Source organism: Macaca nemestrina, chromosome 9 (genome assembly GCF_043159975.1).
Source record: "Macaca nemestrina isolate mMacNem1 chromosome 9, mMacNem.hap1, whole genome shotgun sequence".
Classification (NCBI taxonomy): Eukaryota; Metazoa; Chordata; class Mammalia; order Primates; family Cercopithecidae; genus Macaca; species Macaca nemestrina.
Genome location: NC_092133.1, coordinates 8,699,026 through 8,718,951, shown reverse-complemented (window position 1 = coordinate 8,718,951; position 19,926 = coordinate 8,699,026). Strand labels below are relative to the sequence as shown.

The window sequence follows — 19,926 nt, the reverse complement described above, 5'->3', positions numbered from 1 at the left end:
TTCCATTTATTAAAACTTTACCGTTGTGTGTGTTACAGCCATTCCCAAGAGCTAGCTTAAATCCTCTTAGGTCCAAAGAACATTTTACATTCCATTTAATCACACAGAAGAATGGCATTCGCTCTTCACTGGGAGAATTAATTCCCTGAACTCTCCCAGGCAGCAGCATGATCCAGGAGAAGGAGTTTGGCCCTGCAGTCAGAGCAGCTCGGATGCAGGTGTGGTCTTGAGGGCAGCAGCTGGAGCCAGGCAAGCACCAGCAGGTGCGCGTGGAGCCAGCTGGGGGCCCTGAGCTTGCCGTGCACACAGCTCTGGTGTGAAGCAGTTCTCAGAGCCCTGGGGGCAGGTGGGGTGGGCACCATCACCCCAATGTTACCCATGGGAAGCGAGCCTCAGAGCCCATCATGACTCCTGCTCCAGAGCCTGTCATGACTCCTGCTCCAGAGCCTGTCATGACTCTTGCTCCAGAGCCCAGCCACTTTGTCCTGTTTCCTCTTGCTGACACAGACCTTGGCTTCCAGCTCGGACTGGTGACTCCTCCCCAAGTGTATACCATTGTTGACTTCCCCTTGCTGTGGTAAGGCACTGTGCCTGGGGATCATCATGGCATGGGCCACATCCTGCTGTAGGACTCAGGGTAGGGGGTGGACCTCTCTGCGCCTGTCAGAGGAAGAATGTCCAGAGTTTTCCTGGGATTTCAGATGGGGGATCATCCTTGTCAAATGCTCCACAATAGGCCAGGTGCAGTGGCTCACGCCTGTAATCCCAACACTTTGGGAGGCTGAGACAGGGGAATCACCTGAGGTTAGGAGTTTGAGACCAGCCTGGCCAACATGGAGAAATCCCATCTCTACTAATATAAAAATCAACCGGGTGTGGTAGTGAGCACCTGTGGGCTCAGCTACTCGGGAGGCTGAGGTTGCAGTGAGCGGAGATTGCTCCATTGCACTCTAGCCTGGGTGACAGAGCAAGACTGTCTAATAAAAACAAAACAAAACAAAACAAAACAAAACAAAACAAAACAAAAAAAAAGCTCTACAATAGTGACAAATCCTAATATTTACTGAACTCAGTCAGGGCCCTAGATTCTCTCAAGGCTGGTTTCCCCTACCTTGGCCCTGGCAAAGGGGCAAGAGGCACATTCCATGGGCCACCTGGGTAGGTGCACCCCACCAGTCCTGAGGAGGCACCATGTTCATATCTAGCTGGTATTGCGGACGTGCTCCCCGCCAACCCCACTGGTACCCCACACAACTGCATTTGGAGACCAGGAATCAGGGTTCCTACTCTTGCCCCTTCTGGTGGAACACACCCAGGGTACTAACTCAGCCACAGTCTTCTCCCTCAAATGGTCACACAGCTGCCCCATGTACCAATGACATTTGCAAACCCTCCTGGGATGAGTTCTCCAAGGGGCCGCTCACCCTCTCGATGGGGACAGGTGTTTCTAGGTTGGATTTTTTGCTCTCCTAACAATTTGGCAAAAGTTGTTTTATTCACATGCTGAAAGCTGCTGTTGGGCTAAATTTAACTACAGTGTACCTTCCTGTTCCTTCAGCAGTTCCTCCCTCCCACTGGAGGGGGCAAGAAAAGTGAACGGAGGCTAGTTTTTTTTATCCTTTATGTAAAAAACAACTAGAAAGCCCTTTGTTGAAGCCAGCCTCAGAGTGGGGAACACACACCTGACAACAGCACGTTTAATTACACTCGTTTCTACATCGCTAACATGGGCTAATTAGTTATGGATTAAAAAAACAAAACAAAACAAAAAAAACCCTCTCCCACGTATGAGCAAGGAATCTGTGAAAAAGCTTTAGAATTCTTGCTTCATATGCTCTTAGGGGTAAATACATTTGTGCCAAACACCTGAAAAGCTTTCCTGTTAATATATGTTGACTTTCTCACTTTAAAAAAAAAAAATACGTCTCTCTTCCTTAGAATGTTAGTTTCCAAATGTAAGAAGTCTGGTGTGAAGCTCTACTTTTGCTCTAACCAGCCCAGCTCTCCACAGCTCAGCTTCTGCAAAGCACAAAGCAAACACTGGGACAACTGGCTGAATGGGACCCCTACCTCACACCATATGCAGAACTTTACTCAAAGTAGATCAAGACCTCAATGTCAGAGCTGAAACTGTAACATTCCTGGAGGAAAACATAAGAGTGTATCTTCATGACCCTCGATTAAGCAATGGTTTCTTAGATGTGACACCAATGGCATAAGCAAAGTAAATACATAAGACTCCAAATTAAAATTTTCATGCTTCAAGGACACTATCAAGAAACTGAAAAAAACAACCACAGAACGGGGGAGAAATATTTCCAAACTGTGTGCCTGACACCAAAAAGCCTGGGCCCCATGACCCAGGAATTCTGACCCTCAACTCAAGCACTGAGGTTGACAGAGCTGAAATGTGACTTGTGGAGCCCCAGGATGGACACCAGACACTCAAGAGCAAAGACCACATTTGAAAGTAGAGTTAAAGCAAAATAGCGTAGGGGACTGTTGGTTCTTTTTATGGCCAGGTGAAAATGGGGCCACTCACCTGGTCTGTGGAATCTGCTCAGGTACTTATGCCCTTGGCTCTGCAAACCTTCCAGGAAAATATGAACTGTACCTCGGCCAAGATCAACAGCTTTTAAAGATTCAGAGGAGCAATAATCCCTGGAGGGGTTTAGGAGGCCCTGAGCTTGGCAATGCACAGAGCTCCAGGTGTGATGTGGTTCTCAGAGCACTCAGTGGGGGCAGGGGGGATGGTGTGGGGACCACACAGTCACACAAAACTATTATCTAGAAACCGAAGCTATGACCCCATGACCTGCTTCCTAGAAAGCAGAGGGTCCCCTGGTCAAGATCTCCCTACTCCATGTGGAACTGTTTTCGAAACCAGAAGATGGAACGCCCCTATAGACATGAGGAGGCCAGTCAACGCGGGCCCTGTGGAGACATACAGAAGAGGGTCTGGTGACTGGAATGCGGGCAGAGCTGGCCACGGTCCCAGCAGCAGTCTTGGCTGACACGGTCTGCCATGAAAACATGGGTCAATTCCTTCAAACTAACAGCAAGCGCCGACCTCACTCACCACCTGCTCTGAGTCCTGCACCATGCCCAGCAGAAATCGTTTGTCGACCTCTTCCCCCTTGGAGCCCTCCAGATGCGGCCAGGAGCCCAGCCTGTTAGGCAGAAGGCCTGAGACTTGCAACCCCAGTCAGCTGATGCCAAGCACCCACGTTACTCTCTGGCCAGACTCCTGGTCCAATCACCCACATACCAGCGTGGAGGACACACTCTGTGCAATGTGGGCTTATAGAAAATGCCCAGATACCCACTTTTGAAAAAAGACTCACTAAGCTTTAACAAGACAGAGGCCTAGGACAGCAGCCTTTGCACCAAACTGAGGACCACAGCGGGGCTGTCTAGTTGTATGGGTATGGTTCACCCCATGTCCTCCATGGACAGAATGAAATCCACACCCAAGGGGTCAGAGGAAGTGCTGTGAAGGAGGCAGAGCTGGGGGACAAGTTTGGCCCCCGAGACCCCAAGGACCTCAGCAGTCCTGTGTGAGAAGAGGCCAAGGGTCAACCACAACAAGAAAAGCACCATTCCCTGCTGAGGCCAGGCAGCTCCAACCTCAACATGCAAGCACTCTCTTCCTTCTCTGCTCACTGCTCTCCCAGAAGCACAGGAAGCAGGTTCAAGACCTACCCCCTTTGACAGACATAGAAGTAGAAGCACAGAGAACTCAACACACTTGCCCAAACACAAAGCAGGCGGCACTCCTCCGGGACATGCATTCAACTACTTTATGCTCCTGGGCTGAAATCATATTCCTGGGGTCCACAGCACGTCCAGGAGCCTGAAAGTGGACCAAGAAACCCAGTCTCAGCCTAGCAGAATGAGCTCCATGAACAAAGGGCGAGGCCAGGTTCAGGCACTCACAGAGTTCAGTCTGGTAAGGGGGGCACACCAAGATGCGAATACTTCAGGGCAGCAACGGGAGGGAGGGACGATCACTGATGCTCTGCAAAGAAGGCAGAGGGTGATCTGGCAACTTCACAAGAAGGGCTGGGAGGCTCAGGAGGTCAGGCATCAGCCACAACCAGGGCCTCAGAGGCACAGAGGCCAGTAGCAGCTGACTTGCCCAGGGGCACCCTGAATGCAGAGAACACCGGGCCATGAAACCCAATGACTGATCAAGTACAAAAGCCAAAGGGAAGACCCGCAGAGCTCACTGATGTTGGGTGTGTTCACTGTTTTGCTAGAAAAGGCTGAGCTGTCAGCACCTGGGAACCGTTCAGCTCCTCTTGGATTTGGAAGGGAGGCCGTGCCGAGGTTCTGGCTCTACCAGGCCGGGGTGGGGCAGAATCCTGGCTATGTGGCTCCATAATGTTGTAATGTTTTGACTATGCAGGTATAGATTACTTTGCAAGAAAAGAGATGCCACAGGGAGTCTCAAAACACCAGTCAGGCCCTTAGATGCCCTTGCACATGACAGCTCACGCACACACTTCCACCTGCCCCACGCCAGCCTGGGCGGTGTCCTCTCCCCTGGCCCCAGTCTGGCTGCGGTGCTGAGCTCCGCCCTCCTCCTGCATCCCTGCCGGTGCACACACATGCGCTGTAGGGATGCTCTTCCAAGCACAGGAGTGGCCAGGCAGCCCTGGAGCTCCAGGTGCTCCACAGGCCCCATCCTGGTCCCTGCTATTCATAGTCACAGTAACTGTCCTTTTATTAATTGCCTTTCCTGGCCCCCAGACCAGAAAGCACCTGAACACAAGCCTTGGGTCTTGCCCACCTGGGAGCCCCAAACATCCAGTCACAGGCCTGGCACATAGCAGGGGAGAGGTCAATGAGGAAGGATGGAAGGAAGGATGGAAGGATGGAAGGATGGAAGGATGGAAGGATGGAAGGAAGGAAGGAAGGAAGGAAGGAAGGAAGGAAGGAAGGAAGGAAGGAACAGCAGGTGACAGGTCAGTAAGGACGGAAGGAGTGAACAAGCCCCCGAGCTCACGCTGGGCCCTGCCCAGGGCAGTGGTCTGTGTCTGGGACTCGGGGATCCTGGGGGCAGCCAGAAAGAGGTTTCCTGGCTCCCTTACAACTCTCCCTGGCTGGACCGCATGGCCAGCACACAGGAAGGGCTGCACTCATCCCTCTGCTGGTCTGTAGGGCCAGCCTGGGGTCACAGCCCCTGGACTTCGCCCCCAAATGTCCTTGTGCTCTGACACAGGGGAAGCCAGTCGAAGGTTTAAGGGTCAAGACCCTCAAGAGCAGTGTGTCCTCTGCCCCAGCACAGATCTCAAGGTGCAGAGGGAGCCTCAACAAGAGGCAAGGCTGCATGAGGACTCAGTAGCAGGGGTGCGGGCCGATGGGGGAGACCCTCTATGCAGATAGGGCTAAAATTATTGATGGGGGTGCTTTCTACCCAGGAGACCAGAGTTCACACCTCCAGTTGCTGGAAACCAAGGCCACACCAAAAGAAGCCATGCGAGTGACCAGCTTTGGTGACAGATAACTGTCACAACCATCAGCCTCAACAGCCCCTTCACACAGACCACACGCTCCTCCCCCGATCCTGAAGAGTCTTCAGGCAGTGACCTTAGCAACTAGACAGGGGTCACGTGTGCCCCATTAATCCAGTTGCATCAAGAAAAATGACTGGAAGAAAATGGAAAAAGCTCAGAAAGATCTTTTTGTGGCTCTTTGGGATGGGACTGCGTTCCTCACATCTGAAACTCTGCCCCCAGGGTGTGTCCTGAGCTGAGAGCCCTGTGCAGGTTGCAGGCTTGGCTGTATTTTGTGAAGACAAAGGTATGAAAATGGCCGCAGCCCCGTTCGTTGTTTCTGATGCTCCCCGCTGCATCTGGTGCTGGCAGGGCTCGGGTGATAGCACGTGACACGGGGAGACTGCTGGCTCGCAGCCATCGCCGGAGGGCTCCGCGACTCGTGCCATAGCCGGCCAGGTCAGCCTGAGAGCGACAGCTGACCCCACCACCCGCCAGGTGCTGCCACTCACGTGAGCCTGAGGAGCCCCCATTTGTCCATGTCACCGGGGCTGGTGGGCCGCATTGGGGTCCCCGCGGCATATGCCCTCCTCACGTTGTCACTCTGGACTGCCTGGTCAGCGGACTGGACTAGAAAAAGGAGCCTATTGTGTGTACGCACAAAACCCACCAAGATAAGGCAGGTAGTTCATAGACTGAGAAAAAGTAAACATATGTTAAAAATAGCCAAAGCATACGAAAATAAAACAGATACTGAAAACAATCCCCAAACCCCAAACCACCTTATTGTAAATACTGCAATACTGCCTGTCCCGAAGGGAGGAAGAGAGTCAACTTCCAGAAGAGAGTTCCTTGTCCCTCCGATGGGATGCAAGCCCTCGAGTTAGGCAGCACCAGAACGAAGATGCGTTCATGCTGGTGGCGTCCCGAACGAGCAACACTGGATTTCCAGATAGCCGCGCGTCCTGGACCAGAGGCCGCTGGGACTGCCCAACCTGTGCTTTCCTGAAACGTAAACATTATCCTCCACACACACACCATCTACTTTCCCTGCTGGCTCCGACAGATCCAGATCTGCCTGTGGATTCCACGGAAACTGCCACACAAAATGTACGGCCCTGTACACAGCTGAAGCACTACCAGAGACGCCAGCCCCTGCCCCCTTCCCGACAGGGTGTGGGGAGTAAAGCCACGATAAACATACGATAAGGAACCAGGAGGAAAACTGCAGCTATGGGGTGGATCACTGAACAGAGACATTTGATTTGCTGGCTGGCTTCTGCCTGCAGACTTCCCTGGCACTGGCTTGCTGCCACGCAAATTAAGTAAAAATCAATATCCTCCGGTCTGCAAAACATCGTGTTAACAATCACACTGCAAACAACTTATATAATACCCCTCACTCCATACCCAAATAACGGTGAATGTTTTCGTTAAAAGGCAAGTGTAAAATAAACAGGAAAAAGGAAAGAAAAGAAAAGAAGGCAATCTTACAGGTCCTCCTTCAGCAAAATCTTTCCACGACTTGGGTGAGGAGATAATCTTTCTGTGATTATGACCAAACCCTCCCGTCACTTAGCAACACATAATTAAGGAATATGTTTTCAGATCCGCTTTGCAAGCCCGGCCATTATCAGATGAAATTACTGGAGCAACAAATGTCATCGCCATGCAAATTAGTTGGTTGCAAAGAAAGAATGTTTGACTCAGAGAGCAGGCACAGGCCCTCCGAAAAATTATCTGACGTCCCTCCTGCCGCACATGTATTCAAGAAAGTCAAATAATGATGTGATCAGACTTGAAAAAATCCATGAGACAAAACCAGAATCTATACGACAAAACAGAAAATCAGGCCAGTTGCTCAGTCTCCACTTGGAAACAAAAAGCAAAATGCCTGGAGGTCACCTCTAGGAGGTAATATTAATAGCAGAAGGGCCACACAGCAATGGCAGAGACACTTAAGGGGGTCTCTGCAGGGCTGTGAGGTCCGGCGCCTTGGTCCCCGCCTACAGTTGCTTCAAGGCTATTTTCAAAAAGGTAGATCTTACTGTTTCATCCTGTTTTTCACAAGCTATTCAGGAAAAAAAAAATCATTTGAAAAGGATTCTGTTTTCTGAATTATGTAGGGGAGGCAGGCGGGGAGGAAACAAGTATGTCTGAAAGGAAGAAAACTGATTTACATTTTAAATTTTTGGTCAAGACTCTAGAGTTAAAATAAAAATTCTAAATGGTGTTCTGAGGACGCCCACCTAGGACTTCATCCACAATGTCCAAGGAAACACACGCCATAAATTACACCTGGCACACGTTGGGAAGAAAACCACCTACCATCAACTCTCCCTTTCCTGGACTTGGAAATATATTCTTCCCTTCAAGCAAGCGGAATTCCCAACTGTATTTTCTGATATGAGAGACTAAATCTGTTTTTGAAACAGAGAGTTCTGAGGGATTTCAACATCTTGCTTTGTTTAACCCACAAGTATGCAAACACACACATTTTCATCTCCACGGTGGGTAATCACTGCCTCCGATATGACGTGCGGACCCGTGAGAGGTACGTTTTCACACGATCACGCCCTTCTAAATGGAGGATGCACGCTTTAGAGCCAGCATTTGATGAAACATTCCTGCCTTCTCCAAAGCTCCCCAGCGTGAACTAGAGAAAAGGCCACCCGTTGTGAGCTCAAGGCTGCAGTCTGTTCTGAGTGACTTCTGAGTTTCTCCAAGAAACACAGTTGAGTTATACCACTGTCATGGGAAATCTACAAATCAACCCGACCTCAACTAAAGAACAGGAGGGCACTGCTGCCCCAGCAGATCTGGCCTGATACACAAATCTGATTAACCTAAGAGAAGCCGTGTCAACTGGTCACAGTGCTGCATCCTTCTTGTTTGGTGGTGTGTGTGTGTGTGTGTGTGTGTGTGTGTGTGGCCTGGCGAGTGAGGACTTGCCATCCTATGTTCAAACTTCCACAACCCCGCACCCCCCTGCTCCCCCCAGGTCCCCAGGCAGGGCAGGCGGGGAGGATATATTACTTGGTTCTGGTGCAAGCATGGTGGACACGATGATGGGCGCTCCCGTGCGCCGGGCCACCTTCTGGTACGGTGAGTGAGGTGTGTGGAGGCTCTGGCTGGCTGGCGGCAGGGTGGATGGCCCCAGGGGCGCACCTGGCTTCCGCAAGACCTGGGGGCTGCCGTGAGGGCTGGGCAGCGGGGAGGCGGCCACGTTGCGCTCCCTCTTTAGCAGCTCCATGGGCACTGTGTATGCTGTGGAGTAGGCTGTTCTGGGGCCTGGGTGAAGGGGGTTCGAGGGGCCCGGGTTAGTCAAGGCCACCCCTGCCTGCAGGGAGTACGTGGGGCTCAGACGCGCTGTCAGGGCGCAAGGGGTGGGAGAGCTGTACCCGGAATTGGAGGGGAAGTGAGGGGCATGGGCACCCACGCCAGGGGCAGAATAGGTGGCCGCCGTCTCCAGGAGGTGCTGAGATGGTGCGCTGGAGGGGCGGCGAGCTGGGTCTCCAGCTCGGGGGGCTGCTGTCTGCAGGGGACCTGCAGGCTGGGGCTGCAGGGCTGCAGTGCCCAGAGAAGCCAAGTCACCATGGAGCAGTTCGCTTCGGTGGCTGAAGCTGCTGGACCGCGCCCGGGGCAGGGGGCCCACCCGGTCCTGCCTCCGCAGCTGCATCTCGGTCCTGCAGCTGCTGGCCAGGCGGCTCAGAACACGGGCCTGGCCCAGGTTGGGTGCGACAGACTTGATATCCGCGTCCTCCAGGGTAGCCAGGACGGCTGGGGAGTCAAAGCCCTGCTGTAGTAGGGCTGCCAGCGTGGCCTCTGCCAGCCCCTCCGCCCGCAGAAAGGCCAAGAATTCAGGGGGCACGGTCCTCTTGCCACCAGGACCCTGGAATGCGGACAGGTCAGCTTCGTAAGTCTCATAAGCCATCTTGGACGGGATGCTTTCCTGGGCAGGCCCGTAGCCTCGATTCAGGGCCCCCGGGGCCACCCCTGTACTGCCCTCGGGGGCAGTAGCTGAGCTGGGGTCCACAACCAGGCACGTCGGGGCCACCTGTCTGGCAGAGGCAGGCTCAATGGGTCTTTCGCCGATGTCGCTGAAGACCTGGCTGGGGGGGTAGGCAGGCGCCTCCGCCCCATACCTGGCGTTGGGCTGCTCCCGTCCATACCGCCCGGGGGATGCAGCCCTGCTGTGTGTCCGCTGCCCCTGAGGGATCATTTTACCTCCAGGATCTCGGTACAGGTGACCGGCATCCTGCAGGGCAGGTGACCGGCCTTGCATTTGATCCCATGACGTTCTGCTGCCAAGTGCTCCATAGCTGGGGACCGGCCGGCTGACTCCTGGGTCTCGATAGAGGGGAGGCTCTTTGGGCACCCTAGCAGCTCCAGACGGGTCACTGTAGTAATCCCGTGGCAGCAGGGGGCTGCGACCAGACATCACTGCCTGTCTGTTGTCGTAGAAGGTGAAGTCAGGAGTAGACCCCTTTCTTGCAGCCACTGAGTTATAAACGGCCTCCTGGTACAGGTAGGGCTCGGCGGCCCCGGGCAGGGCAGCGTCCTGTGGTCGGTGGTTTGGCTCAAACCAAGTCCCCTCTGCCGTGCCATACGTCAGGGAGCTTCTCCTCCCCAGAGGCCGCAGGGACTCGGCGTTCTCCCAGGGGCCCTCGTACCACCCGGCAGCATCCCAGCTCTGAGAACGACCAATATTTATATGCCTGCTGGGAACTGGCATTGGAAAAAAAATGACTGCGGACGAGGCAGAGGAGAAGCTTTTCTTTATAAATCTTCAATTACATACATCAAACACAGACCTGGCTGTGTGCTAACCCTTCCGAGACGGCAGGGACAACCAACTGGGGGTTTTCTGTTTCAAAGCATGGCCTAAATTATTAATACTCCGAAACCTTAGCAGACAAAACATAAGACTCACGGTAACTTTGCCTCACTCCCCAATGATAGCCAGAGAGGTCCGTTCCTTACAGCTCAGTCCCAGAGAGGAGGCTGTCCCCAGCCTGCCAGGTCCCCCTTCCTAGCTGGTGTGCTCACATGGACCGGGGCTCTCTCAGCATGAGGATTAGGAGCTAAATAAAACCCCTAAAGCTTTGTTCCATGTGACATCTCGTTAGACTGATGAAGCCGGCAGCTTGCTCCATCCAGCCCTCCCAAGCTGCAACTGGGATTTACCTCCACACTGAAGCTCGGGTTTATACTCCCCCTTCTGCAGCAGGGTACTTTTAGGATGAGCACTGTCTCCCCCTCTGGACAGGGCTGCTCCCACCCCGCCACTGATTCCTGAGAGGCAACAGAAGCAAAATAAGGCTGCTGCAGTGTCAGTCCACTCTTAATCCACCACGATGAAACGTTAATCCATGGCACAGCTAAACACAAATTAAACGTGGATAAACAGAAAAAGGTCCACACGTGATCCTAGGCCATGGATGTCTAGCCCAAAAAAGGGGCCAGCTCTGAAACCTGATGCTTTGATAATACTAAGATCTGGCTTTGAGATGACTCTCTGGTTGTGAATCAAAGCCCAAATGCATTCTTTACCTTATTACTGCGAAACACAGATCCGCTCATACTCCCGCGGTGGTGGGGCGGGGGGCTGGGGGAAGGGTGTGTGTGCCAGGGAAGGGCGTGTGTAATCTGGAATTTAAAGTGACTGCAACAGAGGTCACAGGAACAGGAGGATGGGCGACTAAACCTTACACTGCAAAGCAAAACTGGGAAGCGGCTACATCTGAATATCTCATCTTCTTTTAGGTACGTCAGAAAGAAAAGCCTAATTCCAGCAGGCTTAGATCCTGCAGATGATTTTCCGTATTCACATGGATTAAGCTTTCAGAGTCCACAAAGGACTTCGGCGCAATAATGCAAAGAAGAGCAGTTATTTAGATAAAGGAGTGCCCCAAAGTATTAAGACATTTCCTTAAACATATAGAACAGTCCCAGAGAAGCAACATCCCAGACTAACACGGTAGGTTCCTGCCCTGCAGGATTCCCATGACAAAGAATTCACAGCAAAAATAAAAGCCGGTGATTAGGAAGCTACAAAGGCTATACACACTGAAAGCATTTTAAAATGAGACAATATGCATACCTGCAAGCTTTAAACCCAAGAGTGCTGTTCCTCACTCACATCTCTCTCAATCTGGCACTCTACTTAGAATCTTCTAAAGAGAAATACTAGTATTTTTTTTTCTTGAGACGGAGTCTCGCTCTGTTGCCCAGGCTGGAGTGCAGTGGTGTGATCTCGGCTCACTGCAAGCTCCGCCTCCTGGATTCACGCCATTCTCCTGCCTCAGCCTCCTGAGTAGCTAGGACTACAGGCACCCACCACCACGCCTGGCTAATTTTTTTTTTGTATTTTTAGTAGAGACGGGGTTTCACCGTGTTAGCCAGGATGGTCTTGATCTTCTGACCTCGTGATCTGCCCGCCTCGGCCTCCCAAAGTGCTGGGATTACAGGCATGAGCCACCGCATCCGGCCCTAATGTTTTTTTTTTTTTTTTTTTTTGAGACAGAGTTTTGCTCTTGTTTCCCAGGCTGGAGTGCAATGGCACGGTCTCTGTTCACTGGAATCTCCACCTACTGGGTTCAAGCAATTTTCCTGCCTCAGCCTCACAAGTAACTGGGATTACAGGGTTCAAGCAATTCTCCTGCCTCAGCCTCACAAGTAACTGGGATTACAGGTATGTGTCACCATGCCTGGCTAATTTTTATATTTTTAGTAGAGACTACCATGTCTCCATCTACTTCACCATGTTGGCCAGGCTGGTCTTGAACTGACCTCAGGTGATCCACGCGCCCTGGCCTCCCAAAGTGCTGGGATTACAGGCGTGAGCCACTGTGCCCGGCCAACACTTCAGGATTAAGCCACTTTGCTAATTTCCTCTCCTTGTTGTAATGAACAACGTGACATTACGTGGTGTTAGTACTATGTAACCCCACTCAGGGTGCAGGCACACCCTTCAAAGATGGGTGGATGAACTCGGAGCATTCCAGGAAAATCCCCCATGCTGTCTTTTTGAAGCAGGGTAAGGTAGCTCTGCTGACTCACCCGCTTATTTACTATCTGGTTTTCAGCTCAGCAAGTTCTCAAACGGAAACAGGGCTATATAGAAGAATGTTTACCTGGGAACTCCTAAGAAACCAGTAATGATTCTTAGGGAGGTTCCTGAGCTGGTGTTCAAGCGTGATGGCAGGAGCAGGGGCAGATGTGGGCAGATGTGCTTTGGGGCGGCGTCAGCCTCCCACTGGACCAGAAGGCCCAGCTTCCATTTCTATCAGCTTCCAACCTGTTCTGCTTGGAAACCACCCAAACTCACACAGCCAAGGCTCTGAGATTTGACAAATATTATGACAGATGTTTTCCCGTGCCAGGTAAGAACACCTGTAACTGGACTCACACTTTTCCAAACACTCTGGTTACACAAACAACACACACACACACACACACAAACACACACACACACACACACACCCCCCACCCTACAGTCTTTTAAAAAGGACTGCTTTTCTGAAAAATTCTCATGTTGACTAAAAGTGAGATGGGACCAATTAGAGTAATACATCTCATGGGCTTCATTTTTTAATTCTGCCAAAACACTCTCTATAGAAATTATGTCAAGTAAAAATAAGATGATTGTATAGCCGAAAAATCATCTCCTGAAAATTAAGAAAGATAAACCCAAACTCTCCTGCAGACAAAATGAACCCAAGAAGAAGCCGGTTGTGTAGAATAACCCGACAGCCATGTCCGCCCAAAGCCAATTCCGAAGTCCATGTGCAACACAAGGTGTCAGTTACCAACAACAGAGACCTATAGAGACCCAGACAATTCCAGAGATGGATCCAGAAAGTTCCAGAAAAGCTGGGAACAGCAGCCTTTGGACAAACTGCCAACAAGCATTTCATGTTCCCACTGGAATAATCATGCAGGAAACTGCTTGAAATGAGTGGGAAAACACGACTCTGGGGTCTAATTCTCACTTTTACAGAAAGACAAGATCAGGTGGGATCAGTGAGGCTGAAGGCTGCAGTGACATGAGAGTCTCTGGCTCAGTGGCATGTCCCTCGTAGCTGTGCTGTCACCTTCCCACTCGCTGGGCTGCCAGGTCTGTCTCAAGGCCTTATGAGGGGATAGCTCATTCTCAGGAGGCAGCAGACCCCAACTTAGGGAACAGCTTCCCCAGGGGGTGTCCAACACCTGCCTGGGCTTCCATTCCCTGGTCCTACCTCCACCGACACGAAGGGCCAGGGCAGCTCTGCAGGTGACGGCAGAAATAAGATCTCAGGAGGCTCCTCGGTGCCTGCTGCATCCCAGGACGGAGCCACCACAGTGTCCTCTGCATCTCCCACAGCCAGCACCTCCCCAGGGAGGCTGCAGAAGTTAGCGGGTAACAGTTTTCTAGCAGACACAGGGCAGAAAAATTGGCCTATGGCATACCCATTTCCTGCTTTTAAATGTGGACAGCCTGTGGTGGATTTTTGTATGTTTCTGTCAAGGTAAGTGTTGTGGAATTTGTGCCATTAAAAAAGTTTTCTTGGGCCGGGTGCGGTGGCTCACGCCTGTGTGGTAATCCCAGCACTTTGGAAGACTGAGGGGGGGCAGATCACCTGATGCCAGGAGTTGGAGACCAGCCTGGCCAACATGGCAAAACCCCATCTCTACTAAAAATACAAAAATTAGCCAGGCGTGGTGGCACGCACCTGTAATCCCAGCTACTTGGGAGGCTGAGGCAGGAGAATCGCTGGAACCTGGGAGGTTCAGGTTGCAGTGAGCTGAGGTTGCACCACTGCACTCCAGCCTGGGCAACAGAGCGAGACTCCATCTCAAAAAACAAAAACGAAAACAACAACAACAACAAAAACAAAACAAAACAAAAAAACAAAATTTTCTTTCCTCTCATCAACCCCCTGCCTCCGAAGTCCTCAGCCCAAAGTAACCAACTTGGCTCATCTAATGCAAAGGGTAGGAGACTACACCAAACGCACTGGTTACACAGCAAACACAAAGTTGGCTGGGTTTTAAAGCAGCCTTCATCTAAATCACACAAGCACACAGCAACAATTAGCAAAACTGCCCAGACATCGTTTCAGTTATCAAAGGGGCCGAGTGGCACTGCACCCTTGCTTGCACACTGAGTGCCTTCACCAATTTCTGGGCCTGGAGCGCAGAGGCTTGGGCACCCGCGCAACGCACCAAAGGAAGTCAGGAGAGTGACGTGGAGTGTCTGAACCAACCCAGCCCTTTCCAGATTAGCTGCATCCTAAGAAGCCCCAGCCCTCGTGTCTCTCAATATTTAGCCATGGTAAGTGAAAACAAAGGCCTGCACATTGCTTCTGACTCAATTTCTTGCCTATATTGTAAAGCGTCCTGAGAACTGCATTGTGAAAATTAGGTTTGATTACCACTCATTATGGGGTTTCAAAATAAAAAAAGCAAGCCCGTTCTCTTGCATGGCCCATTTTGAAAGTATTGGTGGTGCCAAAGTGTGCCCTGGGACCCCAGCTGGGATGCAGGACAGGCCTCACCTTGGACCATGTCAGGTTTCCCATTTCTAGCAATGGAACACACTTGACCTCAAGAGGCTTCTTCGCTCAGCTCTGGACAGCACCTGGCACGAGATGCTCCACACAGTAGGTGCTCAATGAACACCACCCCTTCCACTCTTTAGCAGCTTTTCCTGCAGATTCCCAAAGTCTCCACCTCACCTCCACGGTGCCCCGCCCCATCACACTCCACTGTTTTGAGGTCTCCTTGGCTGTCCTGGGATCAGAAGGTCCCAGGACTTCCTCCTTCGTCTGGTTTTGTTAGCAATGCTCCTAATCAGGGCTGGCTCAGCCAGCCCTCCCCCATGAAGCTTTCTCAGTCCAATTCTGTCACTTTGTCCTTAGTCCAAAAAATCTGCCACTCATCAAGATGAGAAAAGCACTCCAAAAATAATCCAGAGAATGCATGTGCCTGCAGAGACAGACCACGGCATGGCCGCTGAGCCCCTGACCTGCGAGCGGAGCGCACCCCTCCCTCCACGGCACGTGCTCCCTCCATTCATCACGTGCTTTTCATTTCGTTTGACACTCGGGCTGTAAATCAAACTGTCGACTATGACTCGATGGTGATGGACGGCTGGCCTCAAGGGAGTGTACGGTGTGATGGGGAAAAATGACAGAGACATGGACACAGTCCCCAGAAGCCCCCCTCCCGCCCCCGCCCCGATCACAACCACTTCAGCCCTCTGAGCCTGAGCCCACATCAAAGCCCAAACGGCCCCATTTGCAAGCCTGGGCACGGTGGACACTAAGCTAGGCAAAGTATCCACTGCCCAAATATGAATGGCCGCCTGACAGGGACCTGAGCCTGCACGCGACAGTTTCAGCACACAGGCCTTGATGGGACAGTCAGCCTTTCTGCGGACACAAAAGAACTGACTCTCCGCCTCACTCCCAAGTCTCGGAAAAATTCCGTGTCACCCATCCCCCCCCAGGTTGCAAATGGGAAGGGAGGGACCCTCCTGGCACAGACATCTCTTCAACCGGAGCACGGAAAACAAAACCCTCAGGTGATGAGAAACAGGCTGGAGGGACAGGGAGTGTGGGATCCCACTGTGCCCAGGTGCTCGACACCCAGAACGCTCCTTCCTCTCGGTGTCTTCACAGCCCAGCCGGGGTGCTCAGCCTGGCTCCTGCTGGATGTGGAAGGGCTGAGAAAGGCACGTGAGGTCACTCTGTAGATGGAGACCAGACAGAGACAGAGGAACGCCCTCGAGCACGCAAGCCAAGGTGCCTGGGCTTTAGTAGCAAGAGAGCCAAGCAGTAGAAACCAATCAGAGAGGAGTCTCATTTCACAGCTTAACACTGTACATTCTGGAAAAGGAGAGAGGGCAAGAAGCTGGCAGCAAAATGTATGTTGGGGTTCTGGTTCACAGTCACCCCAAATACCTGTCAATTAGGTTGAGTTGTGTGAAGAGCGCAGAAGGTTCTCTGCACCCGTGCACGCTGCCGTCTGCTGCTGTCTGGCTACCCCGGGGCCTCCTCCAAATACGGGTATGTACTGTTCCCCCTGAGGCGCTCCTTCCCTGCCCGCCCCTCCCGGCCCCCCCTCAACCAGGCACTGCTCCCCACAAGGCACTGACTCGGCCTGAAACCAGAGACGCTCTTTCCCCAAAGGTGTGGGGACCGAGAGGGCAGGCACTGAGAATAAAGCCCCGGGCAGCCGGGCCCAGGAGCTCCGGGGCTGCACTGTGGGAGGTTTAGACTCAATCATCGATGGAGACAGGGCACCACCAACCAGAGGGTGGGAGACCGTGCGATTCACTGTGGTGGGGGCAGGAGCTGAAAACCGCAGCCACAGAACCAAGCTAGAAGATGGTGATGAACCCCCAAATCCCAGCCACTGACTCTAATCGCACTACACATCCCTGGCCCCCAAAGTAAAAGCAAAGCAGCCTTAATATGTTGCTATTAGAAAAAAGTGGTGAGTATGAAGGCATCCGCCCATCACCGAACTGACCAGTGCAAAGAGAAGCTTATGTTTGTGCTTGAGAAACGAGTAACAACAGAGAAATAAAACACTGAACCTGATTCACAGTTGTAGAAAGGGAGGGCAGTCTATGAACCCCAACCCCAGAGTTGGTGGAGGAACAGGTCGGGTGAGGGGTTCCCTGGGGAGGGGTCCTCACTTTGAGTTTCTCTTTTTTTTTTTTTTTTTTTGAGGTGGAGTCTCGCTCTGTCACCCAGGCTGGAGTGCAGTGACCGGACCTCGGCTCACTGCAAGCTCCGCCTCCCAGGTTTGCACCATTCTCCTGCCTCAGCCTCCTGAGTAGCTGGTACTACAGGAGCCTGCCACCACTCCCAGCTAATTTTTTGTATTTTTTAGTAGAGACGGGGTTTCACCGTGTTAGACAGGATGGTCTTGATCTCCTGACCTCGTGATCCGCCTGTCTCGGCCTCCCAAAGTGCTGGGATTACAGGCTTGAACCACTGCGCCCGGCCTCTGAGTTTCTCTTAAAGCCAGGGACAGATAAGGCAAAACATGAAATTTTACTCCTTGCAAGTGCACTTTTGCCTGTAAAGCTTCGCCTTGACTGTTTCCTGAACCTTTACCTTTGCGTAAGATTGTTTGGGTATGTTCATTTGTGCTTTGGAGTTTTAAGGCATGTCTAGTTGACTATTGTATATTTACATAGCTAATGCAATTACAGTTAATCACATAATTGCTGGAAATGTGTATAATTGCCTGATCCCAACATATAATTATAATGTATAGCAACATTATGAATCCCATTTTTAAAATCCACATTTTGGGGCTATTTAAAGTTATTTATTAGAACTGTTGGTGGACTACCTATAGGCAGGCTTCAACTCTTGTTTCTTTACAAAGTGCTCAAAGTGCTTTAAAAAACAAAAACAAGTCCTGATTTAACAATGCATTTTGACAAAGAGATAGGTGAAAACAAAACAGCTACCCAGAACAAAAACAAATAAAATCTCAAATACCAAACAAAACCATTTGTCAACACTCTGTGGATTTCGCTCTTTCCTGGGGGAAGAGAAAGTCGCTCTCAGCCTGGAGGTTCTGATGAGTGTCTGCCAGGCAAGGAGGCTGCCGGAAGAAGGAGAGCCTCCCTCTGGACTTCGAGACCACTCGGGTAACCTTGGCGACCTGGAGGCACCTGTCTTTGTTCCTTATACATACGAATGACCTTGCTTGGGGGCACATCCCACTGAGATGTGCTTCCACAATGGCAAGCTCAACCCACTGGGAAGAGCAGAAGAGCCCACGACACAGAAGAAAGCACTGGGGCAGCTCCTTCCACCTCATCCCTGGCAGCATCTTCTCAAGACTTCTCGTTTTCGTCTATGACAAAGATGACGCAGAACGAGATTCCCAGAATTTCTAACTATCTGTGTGTTTCATAGAAACCAGCTTGTCTCCTTCCTCATATCCATCCAACCAGCTCATCGCCCTCATTCCTTTTATTCTCTGTGGTCGTGAGAACATTCCAGAGGTGAGGAATGTTTCATGAGTTTGTTTATTTAAGAAGAGGTCCCTTTTATTTGTGCAGAGGAAATGGAGAAGCAGCCTCCCTGAGTCATGTTACAAGGGGACTCATCACAACTCAGCTGATATCGTCCTCGGAACCACTTTCCACGTCTCTAACACATTCGAACAAAAGGCAGTAAAACGAAACGTGTACTTTTTTCAAGTTGTGATCGCAATACCAATAGGAAAGGGGAGCAGCGTTTACGGACTGATTCTGTCGTAACCCACCACAAGAAGAAACTCTAACAAAAAGTTACCACCACCAACAGCCATTGTGGTTTATTAAGTTCTACAAACCCAGGGCTCTGCAAGATGTTCTTCTGAGTTCCCTTTGCAATGCTGAGTGATTGTTAGCTAGCCCTCATCTCCAACCAACAAATGTTTGGGGCACACCAAACGAGTTCTGGCATAATGCGATAAGGCAGGTACTAAAACCCTCCAGCTGGTGCAGTTCACAATGTCAATGAGGTCAGCAAACTAAGCAGATAGGAAAACCTCAATTATACTTGAGAATGAGGAGACCACAATCTTGTTCTGATCAGCCTGTGTTATAAGGGGGCTCCTTCGTAATAATTCTTATATGGTATTATAGGATTGTTTGATAGTAGGCATCAGAAAAAAAAAACCAAAGAAACAAATTATAAATATCAAACTCAAAGAGTTACATTAAAAAAATTAAAATCTGGCTTTTACGTCGGCTAGAAAGGCCATTATTCCAGCTCATTTGGCTGGAGTCCCAAAGACTCTCTGCGTCCTGCTCCCAGAGTAGAGATACAGCACAGCGGGGTGAATCCCCACGGCCGATTCTGGGCATACAGAGTAATCAAACTCCATGCCACTTTTTCTTGCTTTGAAAGTTTCAAGGAGGAAGGGGCTGGACAGGCCTTAGAAAGCAGGGAAAGGTTGTAGAAGTATCTGTGCAGGGGTGATGCTCAGATTCCACCGGAGTGCCTGCAGCGGGATCCTGGAGAGGCCTGCCTGATTCCAGAAAGAAAACAAACCTAAGGGACACAGAAGTCCTTGTGTCCTCGCGTGTAGGCAGTGGGAAGAAAAAACAGTTTGACAGGCTCTCTGCATATCAATACAGAACATTCTACAAGTAGTTGACACAATAGAGACATGGTGAGAATTCAAAGCTAGAGGGAGTGTGTGTGTGTGTGTGTGTGTTACATGTTCAAGGCCTTCAGGTGGAAGAAAGAGCTGAATCCAAGGAGCTGATATGAGAGAAGGCCAAACAGAGAAAAACAGACTGCCCAGGTTCCTGGGTGCAAACTGCCCACTGCTCAGCACCTCTCTGGCAGCACCTGTGAGATGGGTGCACCTGTCCTGACCCATAACAGCTGCCACAAGGACTAAGTCAGCTCATACACAGGAGGAG

At 51.2% G+C, this 19,926-nt stretch overlaps 1 protein-coding gene across 10 annotated transcripts in view; it reads right to left on the bottom strand.

Moving 5' to 3' along the window:
* The window catches only part of LOC105470205 (C-terminal binding protein 2), a 172,599-nt gene that overhangs the window by 29,017 nt on the left and 123,656 nt on the right, over positions 1-19,926 (bottom strand). Inside the window, exon 1 of one of the 10 annotated variants that reach the window (XM_071068961.1) lies at positions 8,535-11,738. The exons of 8 other annotated variants lie outside the window; for them this stretch is intronic. In XM_071068961.1, the coding sequence (XP_070925062.1) occupies positions 8,535-10,233 (1,699 nt within the window). In that variant the 5' untranslated portion in view covers positions 10,234-11,738. Of the gene's footprint in view, positions 1-6,010; positions 7,422-8,534; positions 11,739-19,926 lie in introns of those variants that run through there. One more of the 10 variants, XM_071068951.1, reaches the window with a different exon arrangement.